The sequence below is a fragment of the Myotis brandtii genome, unplaced genomic scaffold (assembly GCF_000412655.1).
Source record: "Myotis brandtii unplaced genomic scaffold, ASM41265v1 scaffold320, whole genome shotgun sequence".
NCBI lineage: Eukaryota > Metazoa > Chordata > Mammalia > Chiroptera > Vespertilionidae > Myotis > Myotis brandtii.
The window spans coordinates 697,939-722,187 of NW_005362270.1; the positions used below are offsets into that span (position 1 = coordinate 697,939).

Genomic DNA, 24,249 nt, shown 5'->3' on the forward strand with positions numbered 1-24,249 from the left:
CATCCCAAGGTTGTGCCAGCCTCCTCCGCACCCTCTGAGCCAAGAGTTGGTCTCCTTTTCTCCTTCCCCTCTTTGGTTTTGGTGTCTGGGCTGCAGGTGAAACCCCAGAGTTGGCAGGGCTGGGGATCCCCCTGCCTAGTGTGAATGAAGGCCGGCCCTCCATCCTCACTGCTATGCCCCACAAGCACATTTCCTGGAAGCCCTCAACAGCTCAGGTCTGATTCCCAGAACTCCTCAGGAGCGTTCTTCTCAGAGCCCCTCAGGCATGTGTGTCATTCCTTCAAAGGCCAGAAGGAATCAACAAAAAAGGCAGGGAATGCTAGCAGTAGTCAAAATAATCGAAGCCCGAATCTGCTGGGCAACTGCTGGCCAGGCATCAGTCAGGCTTTATGAATCTGGACACAGGCCTCTCCAGGAAACACGGCTATTACTCCATTTATATAGGAGGAAACTGAGGCTGTAGAGGTTAAGAGACTTGCTCAGGGCTTGAATTGGGATCTGCACCCTCTTATTTAAATGCCTGTGCTCTGAATTACCCACTAGACCAGTGGTCGGCAAACTCATTAGGCAACAGAGCCAAATATCAACAGTACTTCTTCAAAATAGACTCGCCCAGGCCGAAAACCGACTTCTGCGCATAGGCCACGAAGTTTCAATCGCACTGTACGCGCGCCCACACGTGGTATTCTGTGGAAGAGCCACACTCAAGGGGCCAAAGAGCCGCATGTGGCTCGCGAGCTGCAGTTTGCCGACCACGGCACTAAACCAAAGAGCATTTGTGAGATGGGTCAGAGAGCATGCAAATCCATTCATATTGTGGGTCAAAAGCTAACCCACAAGACTTGCTCTCCTCCTACTACCTGCTCAAGAACAAGAATGAGGTTTGCTGGCAAGTGAACCAGTAACAAAGTCTAATTCTTTAATGCTTGAGCAACTTCCTCCTGACATTTTCACTCAGACTGCAGGGGAATTGCCCTCAGCCTGGGTGACCCTTACTAATCTCCAAGACCTCGCCTTCATTTACTGAAGAATGGTCGGTCCTCCACAGCTGCAGAGCTGTTAGGGGCAAACCTAAGTGAAATCTCGGTGTCCCAGGGCCTCTCAGCTTCATCTGACAATTCGTAATGCCTTAGAAGGACTGGCCAAAGTCAAGGGAGGCTACCCAGATTTCCTAGAAAGAAGGGTAGGATATGGTGAAAGGAGAAGTGGTCTTTACAGTCCAGATTTCTTTTCAAACCCAGGCTTGGGTTTGGGTTTGGGACTTAAGCTGTGCTGGTCCAGGGATCAGGCACTGCTCTAGCTAGAGAGGCTGCTGCCGGTGCTGCAGCCACCCTTGCCCTCCTGCCATGGGACCCTCACTGCTTCCCGAGGTAGCCCTGGGTGGGAACACGATCTACCCTCTGGGTTGTAGGCTTTTTAATGATTATCATGTCTGTGTATACATGTGATTTGTTTTCTACAATGAACATGCAGCTTTCTTTTTTTAACTGCTGTCATTAACTTCTCTCTCTATTAAACCTAAATCTTCCTCCCTGCTATTGTTCCCTGTTGGGCCTGACTCAGCTCCAGGGCCAAAGGAACTGCCTGTTCCCTCTGTCCTGTGACAGTCCTTCAGAGATCCTGCCCAGTTACCAGCTGCCTGGTGAAGATCCCGGGTTCCTTTGGTGGCACTTCCCAGGACCCTGCATCCAGGTCACCCTCCTCCACACTGTCCCTCTTCGGGTGTGGGGGCAGACCATGCACAGTCCTTCAGGAGGGGCCTGAGAGGCAATTATTAAAGTAGGTCTCCAGAGACCCTACCCTTAGCGGCTTTCTGTTTGAGTGACAGCGTGTCCCTGAGTAATCAACAGCCAGCATTTTCAACCACCCACAGTTTGGCCTACACCCAGAGGTCTCCTGGAGCCTGGGGCAGAGCTCACCTTCTGAGACTTTAACTCCTTGGTAAGCATCAGAACCTGTTGCTCCAAGGCCAAGGCTCTCTCCTGGGCAGTTCGGTTCCGTGTGAGTCCCTCAGCAAAGAGCGGGAAGGTGTTGTTCTGGCGCTTGGCTTTCTGAATGAGATTGGCAGTCAGAGAGGATTTGGGTGCAGGCTTCAGAGTCTCCCCTGGATCTTTCCCTGATCAAGAGGAGAAACACAGAGGTTATGACCGGGGCCTTGGCAGTTCTCAAATGAGCTTGCTGCAGAAGCACCTGGAAGGCTTGGTAAAATGCAGACTGTGGGACCCTACACCCTGAGCTCTTCATTCAACAGGCCTGGGTGGGGCTTGAGAATCTGCATTTCTAATTCCTAGGTGATGCTGATGCAGCCTGTACAGGCTGGACTAATAAGCATTATTTACACTGTGCTGGCCAGGTACTAGCCCATCCTCTCAGATCCCTACCTGCACGGGCTATGTTTGCCAGGTGGTCATCCCCTCAGTCACAAGCCCTGAAGGAATGACTTCTTATGTCAGGATTCCACCTCTACCCTCTGAGCAGCTTTCAAAGACCTGTCTCTTGATAGGAATATCTGTACTCTGCATTCTTTCCCCAGAGAGCAGCTCAAACTCTTCTTTGATTCTTACTATAAGCAAAGTTAGGAGACATATTTCTCTCGAGGCTGCATAGTCCTTTTATTTCCTCTAGAGCCAGGGTTAGCAACTGATGGCCCACAGGCCAAATCTAGCTCACAGCCTGCTTTTGTAAATAAAGTTTTATTGGAACACAACCACACCCCTTCATTTGGGCACTGTCTGTGCTGGTTTCACTTTACAAGGGCAGAACTAAGTACTTGCAACAGAGACCACATGTCCCACAAAGCCTCAGATATTGACTATCCAGCTCTTTACTGAAAACCACTGCCGACCAGAGCCAAATTTTATTCTTAAATCAAATCCACTCACTCAAGCCGCCTTGTCCTGCCCTGTCCCCAGCCTTTGCTTTAGGGTTCTGCCATCAGTTGGCAACCAGGGACATTTAATGGCCTGATTATATGGTTAAGGGACCTTGAGGATCTTGTTTACATGGCACAGACACATCATGCCGGTTATGAGGCCCCAGCAGAATTTCTCCTCAGCCCTCAGTGCCAGAAAAGGCTTTGCTTCTTCCAAGAAAATATGTGTTTATTCTTGTGGACCCTGGGAATAAGCTAACCACTTGTATCTCCATCTTTGCATGGTTGCTGAGCAGCTCAGAGCCACATTTGCTGCCCACCCTTGGCTACTCTGAAGGATCTTATCTAAATTTTCTAACCCTAATAAGTAATTTTCTTTCCCCAGATACGCATTTTAATAAGCTATCCCCAATTCTTTTGAGACTAAGGTGTGAAAAATAAGGATGCGGCGTGGGATCCCAAGGGAGGGGACAGGTAGGGCTTGGAGGACAAGCTGAATGACTTAGCATCTTTCTTCTGGGGCCCAGGCTGAGGGACAGGCAAACGGGTTTGAAGAGATAAAGATCTAGTAGGTGACAGGAACCAGAAACTCCTTGAACTTGTTGGGTATAAGAACAGATCAGTCTTGTTTCCAGACTTCAGAGAAATCTGGGTGAGCTGAGGATAGAGCAGCCACAGGGCTCTGAGGAATGCCAGGCCACCGCTTCCTGGCCAGAGGCTCTGGGAGAGCCAGACTGTGCAGCTCAGCCCTGCTGACCTCTGAAACACTGCTGCCCACCAGCCCTGCAGGCAGGAAGCGTAGGGATCACCGAGCTCATTTTATAGCTGGAGAAAACCAGGCCCAAGACAGCGTTTCTAGTCAGTGCCCTAGGATTTCATGGGAGTGCCTCATGGCTGTCTGGGAAGGGCGGAGGATGAGGGGCTGAGGGGAACCCAGACTCCCACCCCTAACTCAACTCAGCTTTTATCTGCTTTGTATATTAGATTTTGTTTATGGCATCAAGATTTCATGAAAATAAAGATGTAGTTTAAAAAAAATCACTGATTTAGAAAAGGAGGCTTCAGGCCGCGGCATGGGGCCAGAGTGCGGGGCCTGAATCCTGGTCTGTCACTCACTGTGCGGCCGTGAGCCAGTCACTCCACTTTCCTGTCCTCGGTTCCCTCGCTTACTAAATGAGTAACATTAGTAACAATAGTAGCTCGCTCGCTCGCTCGGGTTGCTGTAAGTTTAAACAGCTTCTGCAAGTAAAGTGATTAGTGCACATGGCTGAAACCTGAAAGGTTCTAAGTGCAAGAGGCCAGACAGCAGGGACCACATGCTGTACGATTCCATTTGTAGAAACTCTCCAGAATAGGCAGGTCCGCAGAGATAGAAAGTAGACTGGTGGTTGCCTAGAGTTGGAGGGAGGTGGAGACTGGGACTGATGGCTGAGGGATGTAGGGTTTCCTTTGGGGGTAATTACAACTGTTCCAGAATTGACTATGGTGATGGCTGCATAACTCTGTGAATATACTGAAAGCCACTGAACTGTATGGTATGTGAATTATATCCTAATACAACTATTACCCCCTTCACCCCCATCCCAAAGTGCTTAGTGGCACAAATAACTACTCTATGTAAGTGCTAGTTTCATTATTATTACTGATTCGCTATGGTCCTGATCTTCTCTTGCACTGTTCCCGTGACCTGCGGGGTGTCCCCAGGCGCTGCTCCCATGGGGCACCTTTCCTAGAGTCACTTCTACATGGCCCAGGCGTCCTCTCTGCCATGAGAACACACAGTGCTGCCTCAGTCAGTTTTCTCCCAACTGTTTCTAAGTTATAAGGGCACCAATCGAAGAAGCCAACCTCCCCACCCCCCACCCCCGCCCATGGTGTGGGTCACTCACATTTTGTGAAAGAAACAATCAAATGCTATGTAATGGCTGGATGGGACCTAAAGGCCATCTGCTCTGCTTCTTCAGGCAGAGTTGACGAATTTTAATCGCCATAGAAAGGCATTTTTATATTCTTTCTTTATAAATTAAAAAAAAAGTAAGAAAGCGAGTGAGATTTTCCTTTATTACTTCAAGAATCATGGCTGAGTTTTAGTTTGGGAAGATGAAGAGTTCTGGAGATGGATGGGGGTGGTGTTTGCAGAAGAATGTAAATGTACTTAATGCCACTGAACTGTACCCCTGAAACGGGTTAAATTTTATGTTATGTATATTTCACAACAACAATAATAATCAATCATTGCTATTAGACCCATAAAGCCAGAAGGAGTGCCCCGGAGAGTCCCATGGTTGACAGAAAAGCACACATGCTGGTTTCTGGGGAGACAGGCACTCAGTTTCCGAAGGCAGCTCAGCCCTGGGCAGAGGCTCACCTGGGGCACTGGGGTCAGGGGATGAGGGCCGCTCCTCCCTCTGAGGCTCGCTGCTCGGTAGAGGATCTTCCCCTGGAGGTCCATGGCCTGTTCCTTGGGCCTGCCTGTTGCCTCGGATGTTGTACATCGTGTTTCTGAAGGGAAACAGAGGAGCATGAGGCTGACAGCCCTGCCACTCTGCCCCTCTCCTCCCCGCTGTCAGTGCTAGAGCTCAGGCTGTATCCTACCCCCAGGCATGGCCTGATCAGTCTGCAAGACTCCAGGCACCCTGCATGATGCACCCGACCTGAGCCACTCCCGATCCCCCTCACCCCTCTTCTTTTCATCATTTCATTGCTTATCACCGTCCACAATGCTGCTTATAAACAATATAAGCCTGATGCCCCTGCCCCAATCCTGCAGCTGGAGTATAAGCCATTGAAGGTAGGAATGTTTGTCTGTTTTGTTCACCAAAGTACTTTGAATGCATAGAACTGTGCCTGAAATATAGAGGACCCTTGCTATGTATGTGTTGAATAAATGTTGAATGGACTTGCCAAACTAACTTTCCTAAAACCTTCATCTGGTCTTGTAACTACCTGGCTCAGATATCATCAGTGGCTTCTACTTCCGCTGAGAAGAGTTCCGGACATCTCCTCACATCCTTCTCTAGCTTTCTTTCCCTGTTCTGGTCTGTTCTCTCTGAAGCCTTCACTGGTCACCACACAGCCTCCAAGGAGCTCACTGCACTCCATGAATGGGCCACCTTGTGACCAAGTACTTGCCTAGGCTGAATAAAGCGATGTCTTTTCTTCACGAACTGGGCACTAACATACCTGCATGCCTGCTGGCACCTGGCACTGGGGTAGCCTGTGCCCCGAGTGCAATCTCAATACCTGTTTGGTTTGTAGGTAGCACCAAAGGCTGACTTAGGACCAGAGACTACAGAGGAAGTCATAGTGAGTCAGATAAAAAGACAGTTCAATTGAGTTTCCCTTTGCAAAGATATAAAAGTAGAAATATTCCAAAATTAGTTAACAAGGAAGAGAATATGATTAAAGGAGTTCTGTAGGTCAGTGTTTTTCAAACTGCAAGTTATAAACCATTGGTAGATTATAAAATCAGTTTAGTATCATGATCAGCATTTAAAAAAACAAGATGAAAAACATGAGAATGTACTCCATTTAGAGAAGGTTAATATTATGTGAAACATGTGTGTGTGTGTGTGTGTGTATGTACTGAGCCATTTCCCACTGTGGTCATAGTCAACAGGTAGAAAACACTGCACTGGAAAGTCACTTAATTAAGGGCAGCAATAGCGTGGTCAAAAAAGAGGATGCGAAAGTCTGTAGATCTGTCCCACTGTGGTCATAGTCAACAGGTAGAAAACACTGCACTGGAAAGTCACTTAATTAAGGGCAGCAATAGCGTGGTCAAAAAAGAGGATGTGCTGGAATCCGGGCTCTGCTATATCACCCCCACATGGGGGACAAATTACTCTGAAAAACCCTTATTCCAAAACGAAAGTCTGTAGATCTGTGCTGGAATCTGGGCTCTGCTATATCACCCCCACGTGGGGGACAAATTACTCTGAAAAACCCTTATTCCAAAACACCTAGATGCTAGATAAATACAAAACATATTTCACAAATATTTAGCTGAATTCCCAGGAAAGAAAGAGAAGTCCTCAGGCATTAAATATGAAAAAGGAGGTGAAACTCAAATGGGAAGGAAAGAGAAAGATCACCAGGTAGATTAGATTACTGTTCAGCAAATACAGGCATATCTCGGAGATACTTATTTTTTTTTTTTTTACACAATACTAGGATACAATGAACCACCTCAGTAGCTTCTGAGGCTAATACACTTCTATCAGCACAATTTCTTTAGCAAACGTGGTTCCCTTCACTTTTGCAACATCATGCAGAGTTAGTGATCAAGTTTGCACTCGGAGATACTTTAATTTAAAAATATCTTATTGCTAAAAAATGCTGAGTCTGCGGGAAAATTGGCGCCGACAAGTGCTCAATGCAGGTTACCACAAAACTTCTATTTGTAAAAAATGCAGTATCTGTGAAGTGTAACAAAACAAAGTACACTTCTATCAGCACAATTTCTTTAGCAAACGTGGTTCCCTTCACTTTTGCAACATCATGCAGAGTTAGTGATCAAGTTTGCACTCGGAGATACTTTAATTTAAAAATATCTTATTGCTAAAAAATGCTGAGTCTGCGGGAAAATTGGCGCTGACAAGTGCTCAATGCAGGTTACCACAAAACTTCTAAAAATGCAGTATCTGTGAAGTGTAACAAAACAAAGTATGCCAGTATTCGCTCTTTCTCCTCCACCTCCATGAGAACAGAGTGCTTCCCCTTCCCCCCTTAACTTTGTGTGGCCATGTGACTTGCTTGACCAAAGGGATGTTAGCAAATGTGATATGAACATAGGCTTAAACTGTGTTCGCATGTGGGGCTTGCCCTCTTGAGGAACATGCCTCAGGTAGCTGTGGCCCATGGAAGGTGGGAAATTGTGGTAGAACTAGATCTTACCAGCTTAGAGTCACGACCAGGTGAACCTAGCCTATAGCAACTGAACTAAGATGGGTGCAAAATAAATGCTTATTAACATGGCACTGAATTTAGAAGTGTTTGTTTGCAGCATTATTGTCGTGAGAGTTGACTAGGATATAAATCTGTTCAGGGATCAACTGTTGGTTGTTTTTGGGTTTTTTTTTTACATTGAGATATGTTTGACATATTATGTTTGTTTCAGGTATAAAACATATTTACTCAATATATGTATGTTTGTTGTTGTTGTTTTTTTACATTGAGATATGTTTGACATACTATATTTGTTTCAGGTATAAAACATATTTACTCAATATATGTACATACCGTGAAATGATCACCACAATAAGTCTAGTTAACATCCATTACCCACACATACAGATTTTTTTCTTGTGATTAGGGATTAACTGTTGATACCAAAAACCTAGAGCCTTGGTTTCAAGGGAGGGAAGAAAACAAGGTTTGGACAAAGTGTAGAGTTGAAATTGAAATTTTACATAAAGTTGGGACTCCTGAAAATCCATACCATCTCTGAAGAGGTGTGTTAGAAAAAACACAAAGAAATTCTAGGTGAAGGTTCTGGGTATTCAAAGAATTTTGTAATATCATTGTTTGGTTTGGGTGTCACGGTAATACTGACCTTATGAAATGAATTGGCAAGTGTTCCCTCCTTTTATGGGGGAGAGTTTGTGAAGAATTGGTATTAATACATGATAATACTGACCTTATGAAATGAATTGGGAAGTGTTCCCTCCTCTTCTTTTATGGGGGAGAGTTTGTGAAGAATTGGTATTAATTATTCTTTATGTTTAGTAGAATTCACCAGTGAAGTTATCTGGTCCTAGATGTTATTTTTGTGGATAGTTTTTTTATTACTAATTCAATCTCCTTACATGTTATAGGTCTAGTGTTTTTGTTTATTTTTGTGGATAGTTTTTTGATTACTAATTCAATCTCCTTACATGTTATAGGTCTAGTCAGATTTTCTAGTTCTTCTTGATTCAGTTTTAATAATTTGTGTCTTTCTAGGAATTTGTCTATTTCATTGAAGTTATCTAACTAGTTGGTATATAATTGTTCTTAGTATTCCCTTATAATCCTGTTATTTTTGTAAAGTTGGTAGTATTGTCTCCTTTTGTTCTTAATATTAGTAATTGAGTCATGCCTTTTCTTGGTCTGTTTAGCTAAAAGTTTGTTGATTTTTTTTCAAAGAATAATTATTTAATCTGAAACTTATCTTTAAGAGAAAATCCAGTTTCTTGGTATAGTTGGGTCCAAAAAAAATGAGATTTTACTTTAATGGAGAAATTAATAAGTTAAATTAAGAACAGAGAAGAAATTAGAAGTCAGCACTCTATCAGACTTTAAAATTTGGTCTCTGACTCCTTTTACTCTGTTATTATTAAGGTCCTATTTTAAGAAGCCCCCGACTCCTTGGCTAGTCACTTCCCCTTCCCAGTTCTTATTTTCTCCATGTTAAAATAAAAGGTGGTAGGCCATATTAAAAAGAATGATGAGGGACATGATTTACTGAGTAGCATTTTGTGCTGGGTCCTGTGTTGAGCTCCATGACAATGTATCTCACAAACCACAAACCACAAGCCACATGACTTGGAGAAGATCCAGAGACACATCCCTACAGCCAGAGGAAGTGGCTGGGTGGGGTGACCATCATGGCTGCCCATACTCCCCCTTGCCCAGGGATTGCAGCCTCCCCAACATGTCTAGGGAGCTCACAGTCATCCCTGGGATATAAGAGGCATAGAAACCCCAACCTCAGGGCAGTAAAGGGCCTTCTGATCTCTACAGACACAGACCAGGTGGCCACTACCCAGCCAAACTATTGTGCTTGGAAGAGGCAACGCCACTTCATAAATTTATTGACTTGGGTTGGAGCAGTTCATAGATCATTTTCTGTGTAGGTTTAGCTCCAGGTCTGAAATGCCTGGTCAGCAGAAAGGTAGTGGTCATAAAGGCTTGTCCTGGAAAGAAAGCCATGGGCAAGCCACTTATCCTTTCTGAGTCTGGGTTTTCTCACCCACAGTGGGGATGATGAATGTATTCACAACAACGAGGCCCTTTACAGACCAGGCTCTAAGCTAAACACTAGAAATACAACTCATTTCATCCTCACACACATACATTCAATGCATTTAATCCTCACAGCAGCCCAATGGAGTGAGTACTATTATCACCTCCACTGCACAAGAGGAGAACTGAGGTTCAGGGAGGATAAGTAACCAAAGCCACAGAGACGGTAAATGGTGGGGCTGAGCATTAGACCTGGACATCTGACTCCATAGCCTGAGAACTTAACAGACAACTCAATGAGAGTATGAAGCACCCAGTATGGTGCTCTGGAAGCTCCCTTACTCCCTTCCCCAGACTATGATCTTGGCTCATGGCAGACCCAACTATAGGCTCTAAGACCAGCCAGGGCCAGGGGATACAGGAGACAAGGGCAACCTTGAACCCACTGGGCTCTCCCCAGGACACGTGCAATGTTCCCTTGCATTTTATGTGGGTTATTGCAAATGTCAGGAAAGAGGTAACTGACTAATCCCTGAAACTTCCTTCCTTTCTTGGTCTCTGCATGTTCTCTGTTTCACTTCTGTTGTTTGTGGCCTTCATCAGGCATGAACCTGGCTTAATCTTGGTGAGACCATCCTGGATACAGTGTGTGCCAGCGGGATGGCTGAAGTTCCCAGGCCCCCTCAAACCTCCCATTAGGCTCAAAATGCACACAGTTCTCTCCAGCTCCTCCTTAGAGAAGATCTCCAGCAGGGCACCCTTCTTGTCCACTCACACTGGGGGGGCTCGGGGGCTCAACCATGCCCCATACTCCCCAAGTCTCTCTCTAGCTCAGATTGCTCTCCTGAGTTCCAGGTCCTCCACCCAGTGCCTGTTGGGTAGTCAACCTCTAGGCCCTAAAGAACACTCATTGTCTTTTCCCTAAAACCTGCTTCTGTCCTGGGAACAGCACCACTACCCTTCTAGTTACCCACACAAACTCAAACTCTGAGGCTGACCGAGGGAAATGCTAGGCCTGAGTCACACAGAGCCAGGGTCTCTGATCCGAGTCCTGCTTTCTAAGAGGTCCAGTTTGTATGAAGTCCTCACAAAAAATATGCACCCAAACAGATCAGAATTGGGTATAGTCTGAATTCCCAAAAGCTTCCATTTCTTCAGTAAGAGCAACAATAGCAGCAGCAGGGTGGGCAAAAGTAGGTTTACAGTTGTGAGTACGTGAAAGTTTGTTCTTGTATTATTATTTATAAATTATTTTCCATGTGAACAACTGTAAATCTACTTTTGCCCCACTCTGTATTTAAGTGCCTACCCATTGCCAAGCACAGTTCGAAAGCAGTTTGCATGCACTGACCAGTTAACCACTGCACTAACCATACAAGGCAAGCATTGCTGAATTTTATATTTACTAACAATTTAAGTGCAGCACAGAGAAATCAAACAACTTGCCAAGGATACCAGAGCCCATGACTGGCGGAGCCAGAACACATATCCAGGCAACTTGACTCCAAAGCCCAGGCCATATTGCTATCTTTTTATAACCTATTTAAAACAAAGCCTGCCGATGGGAAATTGTATATATAATACACCATTAGATGAAAAAGTAGCTGATATATGATGGGCATCTAATAAATTACACATTAAAAGTGAATAATTTGATGTGTTTGACATATATAGACATTTATGAAGCTATCACCACATTACATTCAGCATGATATCAATTATGCATGTATGTGTATAGAAAATGAGGAGGAAAGAGGTACAGTAAATGCTAAGAATGCTTGTCTGGGTGACAGGAATATGGATAATGTTAAATTTATATCTTTTGGGATGTTTCTAATTTCTAAAAAGAATATGCACTACTTTTAAAATCAGAACAATGAATGTAATATTTTAAAGTAATAGCATGAATTGAAAATAGAGCCCCTAAACCAGTGGTTCCCGACCTTTTTTTGGCCATGCCCCACCTAAGCATCTTCAAGTGAACTCCTGGTCACGTGGAGGAAGCCTAAAAGGACATTAACTTGGTCTAAACAAGCTTCCAAAGAACATGGCATCCATGAAAGAGAAAAATAAAAGAATGACAGGACAGTTGAAGTACTGAGGAAGAAATCACTAAGAAATTGTTAAAAAATAATAATAATATGAAGTGATATGAAAAAAATAGCAAATAAAGTTTCAAAATATATAATAAGGAACTGAAATGCATAAATGTCACAATATATATTTATATACTGTATATGAGGCCCCTAGAACCATAAGAAATGCAAAAAATTCACTGTTGACAACTCATTCTCTAATTGCCCCCCTTAAAAATCAAGTTGCCCCCCTGTGGGGTATGTGCCCCACGTTAGGAACCACTGCCCTAAACCCTCCCCACCAGGCCCTCCTCCCTACTGGGAATCACCCCAGATCACAGTGAGCTCTGAAGAAGGGCTGCTTGCATCTTGGCCAGCCCCTCAGCCCCAGTAGCACTTACTGTATTTCGGTTCCCAGGTGCTTGAGAGAAATATTCTGAAGGGCCAAGGGCATGGCTGGGGCTGGCAGCAAGGCGGCTGCCATACCCACAAGTCCAGGGGGCGTTTTCACAGGGCGCAGGAACTCCTCCAGCTCCGCCTCCTCTTGCTCTGGGGAACAAAGAAAAGGGAAATCACCCATTGGGTCATTGCACTTGGAAAGACCAGACAGGTGGGTGCTATGGGCTCAGCTCCCACTGGGAGCAGGTGGGAGTCAGCCTGAGCAAGCCTTCCTTGTGGGTTAACAGCAGCCAAAGAGGCAGGTGGTTCACTGAATGCTCTACAACCAGTAAAATGATGCATTTTGCTGCAACAGCCTTGCTAGAAACCCATTAAAAACATGCAGAACAGCCCTGGCTGTTTTTGCTCAGTGGTTAGAGTGTCAGCCAGCGCATTGAAGGGTTGAGTTGGATTCATACCCGGGTTGCAGGTTCGATCCTGGCCCCGGAGGCAATCAATCGATGTACCTCTCTCACATCGATGTTTCTCTGCCCCCGCTTCTACTTTAAAAATCAATGGAAAAAATATCCTCTGTGAGGATTAAAAAAAAAAAAAAAAAAAAAAAAAAACAGAACTGCAAATATTTCTACATCTGAGAATCCACCCTAAAGAAGTTGTTTGAAATGCAGACAGAGCTTTATGAGCCAAGAAGTTCATCCTGATACTGTTTAGCCTCAAACTGAAATTAACATCAAGTACGATCTGGGGAAAGGTTAAATAAGTTGTGATGCCTTCAGACAGGGGCATTTTACTCAGCCATTTAAAATGATGCTAAGGAAGAATGCTTAAGAACATGGGGAATGTGCATGGTACATACTCTAAGGTTGAAAAAGCCAGATAAAAATCAGGGTTATAGTATGATCTCCATTGTATAGGAAGAGTTTCAAAGAAATACTTGGCAATCTTAACAGTGGTCAGAACTGCATGCTGGGATTAGAAGTAAGCAGGCTACTCATTATAGTTTAATGTTTTCCCCCAAATTTTCTATAGTAAACATGGGTTACATCTATAAACAGGAAATAATATATATTTATCAAAAGTAGGTACTAATAAACAGATTTTACAACACAGGGACATTTTAGGGTCACAATACTGAGTACCAAAAAGCAAAGTAAAGCATTTTGTATTGTTATCTGATCAGAAAATCATTTACATTAAAAAAAAAAAAGAGGCAGGCTGGAGGTCATAACAATGCTAACACTGGCTGTCTCTGGGTGGTAAGCTTATGGCTACTTTTCTATGTTTTTCAAATGTTCTGCTTAAACAGTGATTCTTATGCAGTGAGTACTTTAAAGGCTTAATATTAAGGAAGGTTTCAAGACTAATGAAACATTATTTGAGATATAAGAGAGAGGAGATGAAAGATTCAGAAGTTAGCTTTGAGTGCTACCAGAAGTCGAAGAGAACCAAGGCCACTTGGAGATGGCGTGATCTTGATCAGGCAGCCCTGAGACGCGCAGGGCAGCAGACACCTTTTACTTGGGGCGCTCTTACTGAGAGGGTGAAGGGGTAGAGGACATTTATTTTTGCCTTGCATCTGCAAGAACATTAAATGCAATGGTGTGGGCCAGGGAGAGTTGCTCAATCTACTTGAAAATAAACTTTGCAGTCTAACTTGGCAAATAACACATTGTCAATCCCCAAAAGGCTCTTTCAGATCCGGCAGCCTGGCTGGTACCTGGCCACACCCACTCATTCTTTTGAGTTCCTCCCTTCAATTTACTTTCTCAGCTGTTTGGGCGTCTACCCTAAAGTTTCCTGGTGGGGCTGGAGAAAGTGAGATAATCAAAGGCACAGAAGGCACAGGAAGCTCCAGCAGGTTAAAGTGCACGCTTTAGGAAGACCAATTGGGTGGAAGCTGGAGGGCAGGCCAGCCAAAGTGCTGGGAGTTCTGGGAGGTGGAGACAAATTCCTTCTAACTCAAGTCAGGGAAGACTTCCTGGAGGAAGGGCATTCGAGCGTCCTGGAAGGCTGAGCTGATTTGGACCTGCAGAAAGAGTGGGGGGAGGGGTTCCAGAGCCAGAGTTGAGGATACCAGGAGGGTCCCAGAGGAGGAGGTGATAAGGACAAACGGGATGGGGCGGCTAAGAAGGAATCAGATCTGGCTGGAATGGCAGAGCCCCCTGGGGGTTTCAGCAGGAGCCAGAAGAAACCTGGCTGACTAGAAAGGGCCTGACCTGTGGCCAAACCATGTTTCTGCTGGGAGGGCGCTGTGACCGGGCTGATCATTTTTACTCTTTCTGCTTCAGGTTCCATATTTTAAAAACCGGACAGCCACCCTACACTCTGTCTCCTTCAGGGTTAAAGTATATGAAAATGTTTAGAAAACCATAAAGCCCCATACTGTGGATGCACATCTTTCAAAGGAGTCTGATTCAGACTTTGAGCTGATTCAGAATAATTAAGGTCTCCTTGCTTATCAATACTTTAACCATCTTCATTCTCCTTCAATCACAACAAATAAAAAAATTACCATCGGTCTAAGATTTTAATGTCTTGGCAAGTACTCCCCTTACTGCCAATATCTGTTTTCCATTAACTTCCACCTGTGGCTCTAGATCTACTGAGGCCACACAGAACTACGTCTTGGGGTTAAATGTCACCACGGGGTTGGTTTCACCAATGAGGAAACAGCAGCTCAGAGAGGATGAATTTTGTGGTCAAGGTGGCACAGCTGCTAGCAGAGCCATGGATCCAACACCGTTCCTCACTTTTCCTTATTACAGCAGCACTTTTGACAAGCAGACAGTACTAAGAAGGGAGGGGTGCCCGGGAAAGCGCAAGCTCCCAGTGCAAAGGGGGTGTCCAAAGGACGAGAGGCACATGATGGTGATGCCATAGTGAAGGGTAGCACTTCCTTCAGGAAACAGAATTGACCCAAGACTATGGTCTGGGCCTCTGGGTCCCTCTCCAGCCTGGAGATGTGCCCTCAGTGAGGTGACCATACAAAAAATTTTCAACAGCATTTACTCGTAATTCTCCTTTTGCCTGAACTGTAGAGGCTGTCCCATTACCAGTAGGAAGAAGCCATCACTTAACAATCAGGGCTTAGACCGGCGGGCCACTGGTTTCCTGGCTCATGTGCTTGAGGATGGGGTGCGTGCTTGTGTGAGTCTACAGACTAGGGTTCAAATTTCAGCACTGACATCTTACTGTTTGACTCAAGCCACTTCGACCCTTAGTTTCCTCTTCTGTAAAATGAAAATAACAGTAAAAATCTCATAAGAGTGTTGTGATGATTAGATAGATGATGCATGTGAAGTGTTACAACAGTGTAAGTAGTATGTATATTTTTATGATAAACATTTATAAAAGTGCTTTGTGAGATGTTTTCTACTTTGGCAACATGTCTTTATTATCAATCCGTTGGCTTCCCCTTGATCTTCCTGGGCTCTATGGAGACCAATGTTCAGGGAAAATATAAAATTAAGGTGTGAACGCGTAAAAGCTGTAGAGAACGTGCCTTGTGCTCAAAGGCAGTCCTGAGACACTGTACAAGATGCAGCGCCTGTGACTCAGTCAGACGCCACTTGGTAGGTTTTCATTGCCCTGGCAGCAGGCCCCTGCTTCCTCCCAGGAAGGGAGGCACTGGAGAGGTGGGGCAGCCTGCTCCAGCCTGCCAACCCACGGCCTGCCAGCTTGCTCAAGACTCCAGAAATGTCTCTCTGGTTAAGCTGGGGAAGGTTCCACAGGGGCCCTGGCCCGGGACAGTGAGGGCTTGCTGCAGGATGAGTAAGGCTTCAGAGGGAAAGCCCACATGCCTGCTTCCTGCATCGCCCCAGTGTCCTCCTTGGGAGACTGGCGCCCTGGTCATGACAATCACTCCCCTGCCCCCATGCCCACAGCAGGAGCTGGCCCAGAAGAGGCCCGCCGAGTGTGCTGAGCCAAAACCCCAGAATTCAAGAACTTGGAAAGGGTTCAGCACAGCAGGAGAACCTGTGGGATCCCAAAACTGATAACCTGGTTCTTCCCATCTCAAGTCAGGGAGGGCTTCTCGTTGCATCTGGTCCAAGGCTGATGGGGAATTGTGTCAACTCAGATACAATGTGCAGTTTCCAGCACACCCAGGGTTGTTTAGCTCTGGGAGGTGGGGCGTGGAGGGTAGAATAAAAATGTAGAAGCAAAAATAAACCCTTCCTCAAAGAAAGCCCTTACAATCATAAAACACTCAGAAGGTTCTCAGGAGAAATCACTGATGATTATTAACAATAAAAAGATGCAGTTGTTATAATAATAACAGTGTACATGTACACATATAATAATATTATTAGGACAGATGCCATGTAGTGAGCATTAATTATGTGCCTGGCGTTATGCTAAAGGCTTTACATTCCTTTCCTCATTTAATTATAAAATTCAATGTATTTGCTCATACACTCATGCAACAAATATCCAATGTGGCAGGCAGGGCACCAGGTAATGGGGACACAGGTGACAAAGACACAGCCCCCACCCTTTAGGGCTAGGGGGCAGAGATTGACAAGGACACTCTACTTAGAACACAATGCAACAGGCCTTGAGGATGGTCTGAAAGTGCTGAGGACTCATATAGAGTCCAGCTGACAAAATCCCAGAAGGCTTCCAAGAGGAGGTTGGCAAGAGCAGGAGGGGACACTAAAGCTTGGCCATCGAGAAGAGAGCAGAGACGCCTCTGGCACTCTGAAGCATAAGACACGAGGCAGGTGCTAGGGCAGCAGACACAGGTGAGAGCAGGAAGGACTGAATTTGGTGCTGGGACTGAAAGAGCTGGGACTGTATTTGGGTCTGGGACATGGTGAGCAGCCAGGAAAGGGGAATGGGGCGCAGGCTGTCACTTTATTTATTATTATTTAAAAAATATATTTTTATTGATTTCAGAGAGGAAGGGAGAGGGAAAGAGACAGAAACATCAATGGTGAAAGAGAATCATTGATCGGCTGCCTCCTGCATGCCCCACACTAGGGATTGAGCCTGCAACCCAGGCATGTGCCCTGACTGGGAATCGAACCCTGACCTCCTGGTTCATAGGTTGATGTGCAACCACTGAGCCATGCCGGCTGGGCTTTTCTCTCATCATTGATGTTTCCCTCTCCCTCTCTCCCTCTTTCCCTTTCTCCAAAATCTGAAGTCAATAAAAAATAAATACATTAAAAAAAAAAGAATTAACCAATGAATGCATAAATAAGTGGAACAACAAAATGATGTTTCTCTCACTCTACCCTCTCCCTTCCTCTCTATCTAAAATCAATAAATTAAGAAAAGTTTTTTTCATTATTATTGACACATTGCACTTACATAGTAAAAATCTTCAAGAGTATAAACGTATTCAAAGAAAGTCTTCTTCCTCACTTTAGTATACTCCTTGGAGGCAACCATTTCCCACAGTTTAAGGGGTTCTTATAACTTTAGGAAATATAATTTCAAATGAGTAGTTTTGGCTTTAAAAAGGATTAAATACCATTTTGTTCCCAGGATATGTTAATATACTTATTTTATAATTACTAAGCAAATTATTAGGGCTACAAAAAGTTACAGTGGTGGTCTTAGGAACAAAACTCTCTAGGGAAATTTTACAGCAGGCTAGCCAGTCTCAAGAGCCTAGCTAAAGACTTGCTTTCTTAACCTTCTTTCTAAAATTTCTTCTTTTGCCCTAACTGGTTTGGCTCAGTGGATAGAGCTTCGGTCTGCAAATTGGAAAGGTCCTGGGTTCAATTCTGGTCAAGGGCACAGGCCCGGGTTGCAGGCTGGATCCCCAGTAGAGGGTGTGCAGGAGGCAGCAGATCAATGATTCTCTCTCATTATTGATGTTTCTATTTCTCTCTTCCTCTCCCTTCCTCTCTGGAATCAATAAAAATATGAAAAAAACTATTAAGAATGCTAAAATAAATAAATAAGAGTTTGTGACTAACTCGGAGATAGGTTCTTTTTTTTTTTTTTAAATATCTTTTATTGATTTTTTTACAGAGAGGAAGGGAGAGGGATAGAGAGTTAGAAACATCAATGAGAGAGAAACATCGATTAGCTGCCGCCTGCACACCCCTCACTGGGGATGTGCCCGCAACCCAGGTACATGCCCTTGACCGGAATCGAACCTGGGACCCTTCAGTCCGCAGGCTGACGCTCTATCCACTGGGCCAAACCGGTCAGGGCAGGTTCTTTTTTTCTTATGCTTTGGGGCTAATTTATGTGCAATTATGGAATTTTTATAACTTCATTATTTTTCAAATCAGCACATTTAATCAAGTAGCTGTAAAATAATTCTAATAGAGCAAATACTAACATAGTCTTTTCTATCTTTTTTTTAATGATCTCACTTATGTTTTATTTTTTTCCAGTAAAGTCTTAGATTATTTATTTAATACATATTTTAAATATATATGTATATTTTATTGATTTAGAGTGGAAGGAAGAGGGAGAGAGAGAGAGAAACATCAATGATGAGAATCATTGATCAGTTGCCTCCTGCATGCCTCCCACTGGGGACTGAGCCTGCAACTCGGGCATGTGTCCTTGACTGGAATCGAACCTGGGACCCTTCAGTCTGCATGCTGACACTCTATCAACTGAGCCAAACAGGCTAGGCTTATTTTTTATTTTAAATCATTTTTCAGTTACAGTTGACATACAATATTATATTAGTTTCTGCTGTACAATCCAGAGATCAGACAATACATAACTTATTAAGTGATCATCCTGATAAATCAAGTACCCATATGACACCATACATAGAGACTTTTCTATTTATTATTATTTTAAAAATATTTTTTTATTGATTTCAGAGAGGAAGGGAGAGGGAAAGAGACAGAAACATCAATGGTGAAAGAGAATCATTGATCGGCTGCCTCCTGCATGCCCCACACTAGGGATTGAGCCTGCAACCCAGGCATGTGCCCTGACTGGGAATCGAACCCTGACCTCCTGGTTCATAGGTTGATGTGCAACCACTGAGCCAAGCCTGAGCTCAGGCTGTCACTTTAGAAAGTTCACTCTGACTGCAGTGAGGAGATGGTCAGAGGGGCAGGCTGGGACATGGGGACACCAGAGCAGAGGCTGCTCTATGATTTTCCAGCTAAGAGCTGAGGCCTGACCCAAGGCGACAACAGTGAAGGGGGGCCTGAGTCTGATGTTTAGGCCACAGGGAGGTGAGGCCAGCGCTGGTGACTGATGACTGGCTAACTGAGATGCAGGAAGAATCTGGGTGGCTCCTGGTTACTGGAGCAACTGGGTAAATGGGGGAAGGAAAACGGGGGGAGAGGAGTCAAGGGCAGATGAGCTCAGTTTGGGACATGAAAAACATCCGGGTGGAGGTCTAGGATCACTTGGCCACAGTCCTGCCCTCACCCATTTGGCTTCCCTGTTAATTAAGGATGAGGCATCTTAGACGTGCTGCAGATTTGTACTGGGAACTCACTCTCTGGGCTCCTGCAGGGGTAGCTGTGGGTGGTCAGTCTGGATTCTAAAATCTGCCAATCACATTCCTGGCTTCAGCATGGGGGTGGGAGGGTATGATCTCCAGGACTCCTCCCTGCTGGGATGTTGTAGGATTTGGGATCAAGAAACTTATTTGTGGGCCACATGGGGGTGAAGGATTCTGGCTTATGCGAACAACAGGGATAATACAATGAACACTGGTCTACACAACTCACAGCACAAAAGCATTTGTGTAAAGCAGCAGTAACAATATCTGCAATTTCTCATTAACCTACCTCAGAGCAACTCTGTTAAAGTTTCATTTCTTAAGACATTCCCATTATAGTCATCATAATAATAGCCGACAGCTATTGAACTGACAATGTGCAGGCATCGTTCCAACCACTTAAGGTATACGGATTCATTTAATCCTCACCAAAACCCTAAGAAGTAAGTATAATTTCTTTACTGACCTCATTTTACAGGGAAGGAAACTAAAGCTCAGAAGGGTAAACATCTTGCCTAAGACCACACAGGATTAGGATGTGAACCAGGCAGCCTGGCCTCAGAGCCCATATTCTTGCCCTTGTCACTATATGGCTGCCCTAACTGATCCTGAGTCACATCCCTGGCTCTCTGCTTCTTTAGCAGAGGGCTCCTCCCACTCACTCCTAATAGGGGGAGTGAGGCTTCGTCACCAAGAGCCCTGGGTGTGCACAGGAGGTGAGCCCATTGGGTACCTAGCTCAAGGCGCAGGGCAGGCTCATTCCCAGCCAGGGCAGCGTCAGGGACGACAGGAGGTGCAGGCAGGCTGTTGTGGAACTCCCAGCGCTTCATCTGCAGCTGCTGCAGCCAGTACAGCATCACTTGCTTGTTGGCGGCCTGAGAAGCACAAGGGTTAGTTGGCAAGGAAGGCTCTGTGCTCACAGGGTGGCACTGGATGTGGGATGTGGGAAGGTCAAGGGAAGCTAGGTAACTCTCCTTCCCAGAAAAAAATTTCACTGTGGCTGGGTGCCCACCTAGAAAACACCACCTGCTTCTTGGCCATAGAAGGTAATCAGGCTCTGGTCTCCCACTTAGAGGTTCCTTAACCTTTCTGGGCCTCAGTGTCCTCAGCTGTACTATGGTGATGATAACACTCATTTCACAGGACGGTTGTTATGAGGATGAAATGAGGTAAGGAAGGTAAAGTGGCCAGCATAGTACCTGACATACAGTAGGTGCTCAAAATGTGCTCACTGGGTAAAGGAATTTGGAGGTGCTAAGAGAGAGGGTAAGAGCTTTAAAATTCTGCCCTGGGTGGGGCCCATGATACCATCACTGTCTCTATCTCTTTGTGCAACATCTCAATGTCTTAGCTGACTTTGTGTGGAATGGAGAGTCCCTTCTGTTTTAGGGATGCACTGAAGTCATGCATATGATTGGGGACTGGAAAGCCATATGCACATCACGACAAAGTGGCACCCTCCAGGCACCCCCCAAACAGTTAATGGTTGATGCTGATTGGTCTTCCACCACTGGGTGGTACAAACACCTATTCTCACATCCACTGGGTCACCAGATCCTCCAGGGAGGAGGCCGGGCAGGAGTGCTCAGCCTCTTCTACAGATGGAGAAACTAAGGCTCTGAAGCCGCTCTGGTTGGTCCCAGACCCTGGGTCTCCCACTTCTCCCACTCCCAGAGCTTTGTTGTAGTTTATGGCCAGGAGATGTAGCTTATGTAGCAAAGGCCTGCCGTTGTTTGGGCACAGAAGCTGGGCAGCTCGCTCGGAGTGGATGGTGAGTCTCACAGAGCTGCTCACAATCAAGGCCACATGAGAAAAGCAGCAGGCTATGGGCAACCAGGGCAAGCTCCTCCTTTTAAGAGGCTCACAGGTGAGGTGTGCACGAGGCCACGGGGGCTCCAAGAAAGAAGCCCTTGGTCTATCGTAAAGATATCAAATAAGATAAAATGATACCCACCATCTTCCTTTTCTATACACTTTCCCTGAGAGACCGCAGGCCTTCCCAGGGCTTCACCATGACTTTGCACTCACAAAGTCCAGCCCCAAAACAAACCCACTTTATTAAATCACTGGACAAGTATATATTGAGCACCTGCTATCTGTGTCAGGGAATGAGGGAGGCACTGGAGATACTGTGGTGAGCCAACACACATGCCTCTATCTTCTTAGAACTTAAGAGTCTACCAAGGAGGACAGATACCCGATGTCCTACTGTTTCCTCATCCTGGGTTCAAGTCCTATCAGTGACTGGACCAACCAGGCAGTCAGTCAGTTACAGGAGCCTCCCTGACTCCCCTCTCACATCCCTAGCCACTGTCTCACTCTGTCACTGCTCTAGCTCAGCCATCATTCTCTCGTGATCACCTCCTGATGGACTCCCTGACCCCCAGCCTTGCCTTCTCCTAATTTGTTCTCTACCCAATAGCCAGACTGAGCTTTCGAAGCATTCTACTATCATGGTGTTTCCTTGCTTAAAGCTCTTTGACAATTTCCCACAGCCCCCAGGACAAAGCCCAAGCTCCCTGTCATAACTCATAATGCCCTGCCCTCCCCGTGGGCCTCTGTTCTCCCATTCCATCTTTTGGCTCCCTCTGTACCACAAGCTCTTGGAACCTGCCTGGACACTGGGTGGTAGCATGATTTCCCACCTTTGCTCATGGGGGTCTCTTGACCTGGAATAACATTCTCCCTCGTCTGCTGGTAGAAAACTGATGTCCTCTTTCAGGATTCAGATATCATCCTTTCTGGATGGACCCTCCCACTCAGTGGACCTGACCCATCCTGGCACCACACTTTTCTGGTACAGACTTCCTGTGTCTCTAACAGAACATTTTACTGTGCGTGCCAATCTCCGTCAGTCTCTCTCACCAGAGCTTAAGCTGTTTGAGCACCAGGGGGTAGGTGTAATTTGGCTCCATACCCAGTGCCTAGCACAGAGCCAGGCCTGAACACAGATCAATGGAATAGTAAAAGCCATGTGTTGGAGACCCTGTAGACAGCATTCCACCTGTGGGAGGAGACACCTGCAAACCACATGACCTGTGAAATGCCTGCCTTGCCTGGCCTGGAGTTCCTGGTTTCCATTATTTTACCTGGTGTCCCCATGCTGGCCTGGCTGTAAAGGAGAGCGGAGGCTGTGGGCTGCATCCAGGGGCCTCCATAGATGCCCAGTTGGCTGGAGGTAAGGGTGGAGGGCTGGGAAGATGGGATGCAGTGGGGAAGGCTGTCTCCTGACACATTCGTAATTCAGAGCGTGAATCCTGGAACTCTTATTTCAAAGTGCAGATCTGTCTTTCCAATTAAGTTCTGGGGCACCTCCTCTTGGCTCCACACCAAGTGCGTCCACCCAACAAACATTAACTGAGCACCCTCCAGGTACCAGGTGGTATTCTAGGTGCTGGGAGTATTTCAACAATTTGTAGGTGCCTTTGCTGTTCCAGACGCTTCACATATCTTGTTTTAAATCTCAAAAACTGCCTACATTCCGAGAGGTTACGGGACTTGCCCAGGGTCATACAGCTACTAAGCAGCTGACTTAGAATTTGAATCCAGTCCTGTCTGACGTCAAAGCACATGGCCTTTCCACCGTTTCAGGCTCTCTGGGTCAAACAGGATTACAAAAAACCTACTGGGAGGGGAAGCAGGCTTGGATGTGCCCGGATGCACAACCTGAGCTGATCGGTGAAACCTCAATGTTGACCTCCCAGTCCCTGCCAACATTTTCTCAGCATCCATTCCTTCCGGCCAGAACATCAAGGAAAGTGATTTAGAATCTAGGTCTCGAGAGAGAGGACTGCAAGCTCCTATGCTGACTATCCGTCAGCCCCAAGTCCCCGAAGTTCTGCTGCGGTACTGGTACCGAGAGGAAGTGAGACTATCAGATCCCAGGAACCGGCCCCACACACGCTGTCTGGGCGCCCGAGGCGGGGCCGGTCACTCCATCTCTCTGACTCAGTTTCCTGACCCGAACTGTGGAACCCACACTCCTGCCTTTGTTGTGGGAACCCAGCGAGGAGCTGGGCGTGAACGCGTGTCCGAAATCCCAAAGGCCTGGGCACCCAGGGTTCACGGGGCGATCAGGACCGGGGATGATTTTCCCCGTAAGTTTACTGTGACCGCCCGCCGGCGCCCGGCCGCGCCCGAGGAGCCCATCCCTGCTTCCAAGGCGGAAACGGCCCCATTTACCTTCAGGGTAATAATCCGGCCGGGAGTCTTGATTTCGAAAGTTCCCTCCTCGGCGTCCGCCTTGCAGTCGAAGATCGCACTGGCGAGGTCGATGCTGTCCAGGGGGTTGGCATCCTGCGCGGTCCGCGAGTAATACAGGTGACATTTCCTCTCGTCGTAGAAGAACCAGCGGGACTTCCAGCCCCGGATGGGCCCCTTGCCGCCAAACTTGCTTAAGTATCCGCAGAGTTTCTTGGGGGCCGTCTCCGGGGGCCGGGCGCAGCCCTCCGACTCCTCGGGAGGCAGCACCTCGGGGCCCCCGGCCAAGCCGGCAGGCTCTCGGGACCCGAGGGCAGGGGTGC

The 24,249-nt window shown here is 46.1% G+C and overlaps 1 protein-coding gene across 1 annotated transcript in view; it reads right to left on the bottom strand.

Annotated features, from left to right (window-relative positions):
* The window catches only part of LOC106723576 (TBC1 domain family member 2A-like), a 31,621-nt gene that overhangs the window by 6,870 nt on the left and 502 nt on the right, over positions 1–24,249 (bottom strand). The window contains exons 2-6 of the mRNA XM_014543195.1: positions 23,909–24,223; positions 20,460–20,601; positions 12,294–12,441; positions 5,241–5,374; positions 1,920–2,116 (exon numbers count right to left, since the gene is read on the bottom strand). Of these exons, the coding sequence (XP_014398681.1) occupies positions 1,920–2,116; positions 5,241–5,374; positions 12,294–12,441; positions 20,460–20,601; positions 23,909–24,223 (936 nt within the window). The remainder of the gene's footprint in view (positions 1–1,919; positions 2,117–5,240; positions 5,375–12,293; positions 12,442–20,459; positions 20,602–23,908; positions 24,224–24,249) is intronic.